Source organism: Sinocyclocheilus grahami, unplaced genomic scaffold (genome assembly GCF_001515645.1).
Source record: "Sinocyclocheilus grahami isolate Dianchi unplaced genomic scaffold, SAMN03320097.WGS_v1.1 scaffold76.1, whole genome shotgun sequence".
Taxonomy (NCBI): domain Eukaryota; kingdom Metazoa; phylum Chordata; class Actinopteri; order Cypriniformes; family Cyprinidae; genus Sinocyclocheilus; species Sinocyclocheilus grahami.
This window is the reverse complement of record NW_015505255.1, coordinates 2038185-2047112: the sequence shown is the minus strand read 5'-3', so window position 1 is coordinate 2047112 and position 8928 is coordinate 2038185. Positions and strand designations below refer to the sequence as shown.

The 8928-nt window shown below is 35.2% G+C and overlaps 1 protein-coding gene and 1 long non-coding RNA gene across 2 annotated transcripts in view; both read right to left on the bottom strand.

The window, feature by feature from the left end:
* Nucleotides 1-827, bottom strand: part of LOC107585975 (uncharacterized) — a 5253-nt gene extending 4426 nt beyond the window's left edge. Inside the window, exon 1 of the long non-coding RNA XR_001609308.1 lies at nucleotides 804-827. This is a non-coding gene — a long non-coding RNA (uncharacterized lncRNA). The remainder of the gene's footprint in view (nucleotides 1-803) is intronic.
* Nucleotides 828-2232: 1405 nt separating this feature from the next.
* Nucleotides 2233-8532, bottom strand: LOC107585972 (proline-serine-threonine phosphatase-interacting protein 1-like). Its single transcript, XM_016273173.1, has 15 exons — nucleotides 8408-8532; nucleotides 7763-7863; nucleotides 7618-7692; nucleotides 7396-7430; nucleotides 7199-7305; nucleotides 6881-6943; nucleotides 6204-6308; nucleotides 5730-5775; nucleotides 4927-5006; nucleotides 4500-4598; nucleotides 4308-4404; nucleotides 4116-4185; nucleotides 3987-4021; nucleotides 2975-3078; nucleotides 2233-2645 (listed from the first exon to the last, which is right to left on the bottom strand). The coding sequence occupies exons 1-15, from the start codon at nucleotides 8435-8437 to the stop codon at nucleotides 2454-2456; spliced, it is 1239 nt and encodes a 412-aa protein (XP_016128659.1). The 5' UTR covers nucleotides 8438-8532; the 3' UTR covers nucleotides 2233-2453.
* Between the last annotated feature and the right edge of the window lie 396 nt (nucleotides 8533-8928).

The window sequence follows — 8928 nt, the reverse complement described above, 5'->3', positions numbered from 1 at the left end:
AAAAATACTAAAAAATACTTTTACAAGGGAGCATGAAATTTCTTCACAAACCTTCCATCAATTGGTCTATTTGATCTATCTCTTCACCAAAACACTGATGTTTGTGAACAATGTTTGATAGCAACAGCTTTTCTCTGCCCGAGTCATGCAATAAATCTGACATATGCAACCAGTTAACAGATCAAATATTCACATATCCCTGTGATTTCCCAGATGAAGGTTCGTTTTAAAGTAACCAACAGTTTAACAGTTTGCGAATGACTCATAATTGTATCCTAATTTAGTTACTTGGTGTTTGGTAACAAAGGGCCTACTTTGCATCAGCAGCACTGACTCAGTGACAAACATGTCATTCATAAGAAGACATCTGATGGCACCTGTATTCATAGCAACTAGTTTCTAACTACTTAATCATTTGATCGTTAGTCATAAATATAATAATATATTATGTGTAAGGCAGTCATTCATGCAATGGTATGTAAAATCATAGGATATATTTGCTTTCCCCAACAGGCCTATCTATGTAAACGATTTAGAAAAATTTCCGTCGATTCACACTTTATATCATCGCCACGATATGTATTGTCATATCACCCAGCCATTACCTGCAGTAATGCTTTAAACACATTTGACAAGCTAGTTGATAAAAAAAAAAAAAACGACTAGCTATTAAAACTGATTGGCTAACGCTATTTTTCCCTTTGTCAGTGCTCTTTTATTCTTTCATGTTAACTGACGGCAAATCTGAATGATGCACTATTTTAACTTTAACCAACATGTACAATTGACCATGACATCCTCACCTTATCTTATTCCAGAAAAGTCACTCACCCAAGACTGAATAGAGTTGTACAGCTGCAGCTCACGTGATGAATGTTGGGGTTGGGGGAGGGGCAAAATCAGCAGACCTAAATCGGCATCCTGATAAAAAGGTTGACTGGCACAAAGTATTTTATGTATTTTGAAAATACAAAAATACTAACCTTAAATGTATTTAAATACAAGTTACATTTGACTATTACAAAATAGTATTTTGTATTTCAAATACGTATTTTAAATACATGTATCTGAAATACTGCCCATCCCTGTACACCACCATTCAAAAGTTTGGAGTCAGTAAGATTAATACAATGACACATTAAAATGTAATATATTCTGTTTTTAAGGTTTAAGTTTATCAAAAAATTCTGAAAGATGTATCATGTTTTCCACAAATATGTTAATCAGCCCAATGGTTTTAACTGATAATAATATGAAATGTTTCTTGAGCAGCAAATCAGCATATTAGAATGATTTCTGAAAGATCATGTGACACAGAAGAATAGAATAGCTGCTGAAACGTCAGTTTCGTAATCACAAAAATAAATTACATTTTGAAATATTTTAGAATAGAAAATAGATATTTAATGTGTAATAATATTTCACAATAGTTTAGTTATTCACAATAGATTTTTTTTACTTTTTGATTAAATAAATGCAGCCTTGTTGAGCATAAGCAAAAACATTTCATCTTACTGACTCCTGCATACATACATACATACATACACACAATGCCTACACTTTAGGCATAGCCCCAGCTTTGTACCTTTTTTCTGAGAAGAGACGTTTGCATATCTCTGTGCATTTATTTGGTGTGTGCTTGAAATAGCCTGCAGGCAGAGAATCACTTTGCATACCCAGATCATATCGTTTTTTTTTATTATTATTTATTTATTAACTAATTTAATTGTTTCATTTTTGTATTAATTACATCAACTTGTGTTTATATATATCATGATTTACATTTATTATATACATTTATGTCAGGCTAGAAGGAAGGATGCCTTTTAGCTTCTGTACCTTAGGGTTCCGCCCCAGTGACAGCTTTGTACCTTTTTTTCCCTGAGAGAACAGATGGTTGCATATTTCTGTGCATTTATTGGTGTGCATTTCAGTTTAATCATGAATTTAATGCATTTACATTTCTGAATGCATTGCTGAGGCATATGGGTTATGAGTCATTTTTTTCGAGTCCTTTTTTGTGTGAAATGAGTGAACATGCAGATTACAATATTTAGTAGACAAATAAGATGTGATAAATTATAGCAATATATTACAAAATTGATAATACTAAATGTATACATTACAGTGTTATTTATATATATTACAGTACAGACATTCAACTTTAGAATTCATAATTCTAATACAAATCATATAACATTTTGTTGTATAATTTTTAACTATACACCATGGAAAAACTGGATTAAACTGTATCGTGATCAGTACCATTACACGAACAACTTTAGAATAACTTATATTCACTTAAAGATCATTAAAAATCCTAAAGATGCCTGTCAAGAAAGCTAATGTCTTCATAGTTTGATGTACTGATAGTTTGCTACACTGACGTAATCATTCTACATCAATCTGCATGCTGAACTAATCCACAGACTTAGTGTAATGACTACTAAACTCTATTTGATGGGATTATGGTCAGGATGAGCAGCAGCAAGACGTGTACTGTGACTCTGCGCTGAGATTTTGGTCAGGTACGTTCCAGGGACTAGCCCGGATATTCCATCCCTCCACGCTCTCCACCACCCATCCTCGCCTTTCTCAGTGATTGTGACAGCTTGTCCTTTACTGATAGACAGCTCATCATCTTCCTAGAAATGAGGGAGACAGGGAGTTGAGTACACAAATCGTACAATCAGTCTCTAAAGACTATAACGTTCTTTTTTAAATAAATATATATAGACATTTTAAACTTTTTAACAAGGCTGTCAGGCAAACATTTTTATGATAAAAATTACACTTATGAGGTTTATATGAATTACTTTCAATTCTAGTTCCCGATTGCTACCTCAATTCAATTACTGAAACTAAACAGAAACTTTAAAAAGCATGCTAAACTCAACTCTGAATTGTGCTCAACCACAGAGTCTACTAACCCCTGGGATAAAAACTAAGTATAAAAGTTAATGTATTTACTTACCTGAGCTTTAAAATCATATAACACCATGTACTTCTCAGGTCCTCCTCCTGTTTGTTGAGCAGATGTGTATGATCCAGCTGAATTACTGCCTGCTTCAGGATACCCTGTGATGTACAGTAAGGGCAGCAATGTTCAGTGTAGATAATTCCTAATACTGCTTATTGTTAGGGTTAGGGTTAATGTATTATGAGTATATTAGTTTAATGCTCTTTGCATACAGACTATAAATTTAAAGGGACAGTTCACCCAAAAATGAAAATTCTGTCATTAATTACTCACCCTCATGTCGTTTCAAACCCATAAGACCTTTGTTCATCTTCGGAACAAAAAAAAAGATATTTGAAATTAAATGAAATCCCAGAGCTTTCTGAACCTCCATAGACAGCGGTGCAACTGACACGTTCAAGGCTCAGAAAGGTAGTAAAAACATCATTAAAATAGTCCATGTGACATCAGTGGTTCAACCATAATTTTATGAAGTTACTTTCTGTGTGTGAAGAAAACAAAAATAACTTTATTCAACGATTTCTTCTCTTCCGTGTCAGTTTGTGTCAGAGTACCACGATGCATGCGTGTGTTGCTGCAGACGCAGGAGCCGGCGTTCAGACACAGAACCTGGATGTGCTGCACCTTGTTTACAAGCAGAAGACGACGCACGCTGTACATAAAACAGTCTTCATAAACATGTCTGAAGATTTCAAAAGAGAGAGCAATTTTTTGCCAAGCCTTACTTATTTGAACCAGCATATACAGACGATGAACTAAGAGAGATGGACGTTCTATGTCAGTACGCCCACTCGTGTCCTTACTACCTTTCTGGGCATTGAATGTGTCAGTTATGTTGCTGTCTATGCAAGGTCAGAAAGGTCACCAAAAATTTCACCAAAAATATCTTCATTTGTGTTTCGAAGATGAACAGAGGTCTTACAGGTTTGGAACAATATGAGGGTGAGTAATTAATGACATTTTTGGGTGAACTATCTCTTTAAGACTTCACAGAAGTAATACTGACCACTGAAAGACATCCCTGGAAGCATGACAGATAATCTGCAGATACAAAAGGTAGAGTTTCACAATCAAGTTACAAAAACCATAAAATTACAGTCATTCTTAATTAAGTTTATGTAGTTCAGACATTCACCTCTTCGTTTCAACCCTCTTGACTCCTCCATTAGCGTTCAAGTCAGAGTAACTCTGAAACTCAATGGGAGCTGAGGAGACATGGAGGAGTGACTGTCAATTTATGTAGAATTTCTTAACAGCATCACATCATCTTATGACAGCTCTTGAACTGTTAGATTTCTGAAGTAAATCATGATGATGGTGAATATACCAGGAGGACGACAGGCCGTCTCTTTCATTTTAATGAAGCAGTTGTTGTCAGAGATGATGTCACACTGCTCTAAAATCTTTCTTACTTCCTCATAGCACTACAAAACAAAGGAAAACAGTTGTTAAAATAAATAAAATAAACAGCATTTGGCTAGGCTTTGGTATATAAAGATTGAGAAATGTGGACATTTACGTCATCATCCTGGACACACTGCATGGACAGCAGATTGCAATGATCCCATAACACACAGCGCAAGATATTAATGCGCTCAGACTCCTGCTGCTGGAACACCTACAAGGCAACACACAAATACAAAACATTAACTATTTTTAATGTCACTTCCTTTTAAAATGTGGCCAGTAAATTAAGAATTATTTCCCTTTTTACTATTTTTGGTAATGGCATTTTCTCAACCTGTATACCACATCAATAAATATTCTCCAGCTGTATGACAGAATGCTATGACTGTTTATCACATGCCTGTGAGATTGTGTCTTCTCTCATTTAGTCATCATTACCCAAAAGAAAACATGAAGCTCTGCTTATTTCTGTAGACACTCCTTCCTCTGTTAACACTACTTTTTAGTGGTCTATGTATGTTTTTGTACACATTCTTTACCTCACATGCACTCCTGTATGTGCTCTCCCAGTCCTGGCACATTTCTTTTAGTTGATCAACATTCCATTTGTATTGCTTTTCTGAACCAGCAAGAAAAAACGGAAAGTCAACTCTCAATTAATGTTAACATGTAAGACAATAGCTTGGTAAAAAAAAAAAAACTTGGACATTTTTAGACATATTTCAAGCTCTCATATCTACACCACCATTCAAAAGTTTGGAGTTAGTAAGATTAATACAATGACACATTAAAATGTAATATATCCTGTTTTTAAGCTTTATGTTTATCAAAAAATTCTGAAAGATGTATCATGTTTTCCACAAATATATTAATCAGCCCAATGGGTTTAACTGATAAAAATAAGAAATGTTTCTTGAGCAGCAAATCAGCATATTAGAATGATTTCTGAAAGATCATGTGACACAGAAGAATAGAATAGCTGCTGAAACGTCAGTTTCGTAATTACAAAAATAAATTACATTTTGAAATATTTTAGAATAGAAAATACATATTTAATGTGTAATAATATTTCACAATATTTTAGTTATTCACAATAGATTTTTTACTTTTTGATTAAATAAATGCAGCCTTGTTGAGCATAAGCAAAAACATTTAATCTTACTGACTCCTGCATACATACATACACACACACACACACACACACACACACACACACACATAGTATACACAATGCTTGATTGAATGTTTGAATATTCTGACTTCATCCAAGAGACATTACATTGCATCTATCCTCTTACTGCCAACCAGGATCCTAACAACAGGTAAGTCTTTTAGCACAAACCTGCCAGGTTGGCTGCCTGCCTGCATAACCGCGCCCTGTTCATCACCTACAACACAATACAACATAGACTGATAAATAGCCATACTCAGTGTTTGAACCTGACTTCTTTGAAGAGCAGTGTAACATATATTGTACAAATAATCTTGAATGTAACATACATGACAAAATTGTCACAAAGTTTCTATTCTAAAGACATGAAAGTTACACTGACTGATGGTAGTACAGTTTCCTATAACACTGGGGTGGAATGATGCCCATTCAGACTGAAACAAGTTTGCATTGCTTTAATCCTCATTTTGGCCGTACTGTGACCACAAACCTGCCATAGGTAATTTTCACAACTGTCTAAAACTCCAGAATTCAAATGAACACTTCTCTTTAGGAAAATATAGAAACATTTATCTTACTAAGGTATTTAGTGTATAAAACATTACAGTACATATTAAATATTTTTTTCAATTCAGGCCCTCACACCTTTTCTGATTGCCGGTGGGTGGAGGTGGCCACATTTGTCTTCTTCCCCACTGCTTGCTCAGCCTCTTCTGCCTCTTTACACCTCTGCTCATATAACCTCTTAGACTGTAGGACATACAGTAAATAAAATAGTTTCAAAGTGAGTAAAAGTGCAAGATAAAAATTAAGAGCTTGTTATACAAATGTGTCTAAAAACATATTGCACGATCTGTGGTGTTTCTGTGGTTGTACAACACAGGAAGTTAAAGTCTTATTATATCCAGAGACAGCATGCATACAAACCAACCAACCAACCAACCAGCCTAATCTTATTTTCTCTCATTCACTGTCACCATCTGTTTCTATTCCTTTTTACTTTCCTATCTCTCTCTACACATTTCTTGGTGGTAAGAATAAATGTTTGAGTCTTCAAACCCAAAGCTAATGAACAAAAGTCTGCATTTATCTTATGTGTGCTGTCTAATCACGCCCTAACTCATTCTACAAATACAATCACTACAAGCCTAGTGGCTTCTGTTACTTCTTTCAGTTTCTACTGCTCTCTTCCTCATTTGGCTGATACCGAATTTGGGTGGGCCCTGAGAATGATGTGTCAGTGAACAACTAATGAAAGGGGAAACATGAGGACTTAGCACTGGTAAATAGATACTTGTTTTAATCCGTTTTACTCTACTTACCTCCATGGTCTTCTTGTGCAACAGCATTTTAGGCTTCTGAAGTTTTTCAATAATCTCTTCAAGCTAATTAGGAAAATAGATATTAGCTTCCATCTTTTAACACTTGCATTAATAAATAAATGAATGATTATTCACTGGCATTCAGTCTTTACAAAATACAACAAATGATGTCTGTATTAATGCTTGTGTGCTTGCAAACCAAAATGCCAGGTTTCTTCCTCTTGCACACTGACCATATGAATACCACAACTGTGACCATGGAAACATTATCAAAGTGCTGGGCTGTGTGCATAATGGATCATTCGATTTATTTTCTACCTTTTTCCTCTGTTCCCTCTGGTGCTCTCGAAATGCCTCTATTTTCTGAACTCCCTCCTTTATCCGTTCAGATAGTTGGATGTGCAAGTTTCCTGTCTTCTCAATTTCTAGAAAACAATGCAAATCAAGTTGAGAACATAGCATTCAAAGCCTTTTTCTAGGAAGGAGGCAAAAGGGAATTGCATGACCTCACATACCTGCTTTGAATTTGTCAAACGAGGCCTTTAATGTTCTGAGTATGGAAAACAAATGATGTAATGAATACATAAACACTTATTTTACACACACATTTACTGTATATTGTAGCTAAGAAAGTTTTACATAAACATGAGGCATTTACTTAGGAGTTGTTGTGTGTGATTTGAGTTATTAAGTAGCAAAAGTGTGTGTCTTTCAAATGGAATTTGTTTGCAACTTACCCAATCTCGTTTTGACCTTCTGCCTTCCGGGCAATTGCCACCAGATCTCGGCCGTACTTCTCCTCCGCTAGTGCTCTGTGAAGGAGAGCAGAAGTCACACACTGACATTCACAGAGATACACCGCTATAAATAACTACTCCATACCTCATTTTCAACAGTTCTTCTACGTCTTTGCACATGTGTCTGCCATCCTGTAACCTCTGCAAGATCGCTTCATAACCCGACTGGTCAGAAAAGTCAGTACCCTGAAAAGATAACAAACACGCAACACACATGACATACATGAAACACACATAGTAGTCATTCCGATATGTAGCCTATATTGTATGAGCACTAAGGACACTGTTCTTTGGGGAACCATTAAAAATGAGTAATTAAATATGAAAATAAGATTTTGAAGATTGTAGTTTTAAATTGAACTGAAATGTAATATTATTCAAAGGAAATCCACCCTTTAAAAACAAGCTACACTTAGACATTCCACTAACTATATGCAACTTTGCAACTGCATGCCTACTAACTAAATCTCATTAGACTACTAGTAGACAGTTATGTTAGAGTTAGGGGTAGTAGATAAGTAGAAGTTGGCATGTACTTGTAAAATTAGTCAGTAGAATGTGTTGGGGGACCAATAAATAAAGTGGCATGACAGTTCAAGTTTTATTATAGAGCAGAGACTTAAGTTTTCCTAATTAACTTAGAACAACTCATCATTCTAAAAACAGAAGGAAAGGAAATTGCATTTTCCGTAGACTTTTACTTAAGAGAGGCTTACAAACAAGAACTTACCCAAAAGGCATCGCAGAACAGTAAAGCCATCTTCTTTACTACGTAAAGTTATTGCTCAGAAGTGTCTCTTTAAAACCCACAATCACAGCTAAGACAGACTACATTAAAGTTGCTGTCACGGTTAAAGAAAGACAAGCTACACGGAGAGGCAACAGTCAAATGAAGAGTTTGAAATAAGGAAGAAACTGCGTGGTGGTCAACTTTGATCTCTTGACGTCTTCATTTGCTCTTTGAAAGAGGAAGAATAATGTTGATGTCACTGTCAGCACGCATTTTCTACAGAGATGACATGGAAATTTGCCAGACAAACGAACTGATAAGATTAAGTTAGGCCAAATAATAGATGTTTAGAATTTTATTTTAACACTGCACCATTGTGGAAAAGGGATTTCTGTGGATATTTCACTTATATTTTAGGGTGACATGGAACAAAAATATAAACAATTGGCTTAGTATTGTCTGTGAAGCGTGAAGCGGCACTTATTATTAAACGATTCACCGCTGTATGACAATGTAAACAA

Coding starts and splice junctions, on each gene's coding strand:
- LOC107585972 (XM_016273173.1), bottom strand. CDS start 8,437: ATGGCTTTACTGTTCTGCGATGCCTTTTGG. Junction 6,309..6,880: donor TGCACAAGAAGACCATGGAG/GTAAGTAGAGTA, acceptor TATGTCCTACAG/TCTAAGAGGTTATATGAGCA. Junction 5,007..5,729: donor GCAGGCAGCCAACCTGGCAG/GTTTGTGCTAAA, acceptor TTGCTGGTTCAG/AAAAGCAATACAAATGGAAT.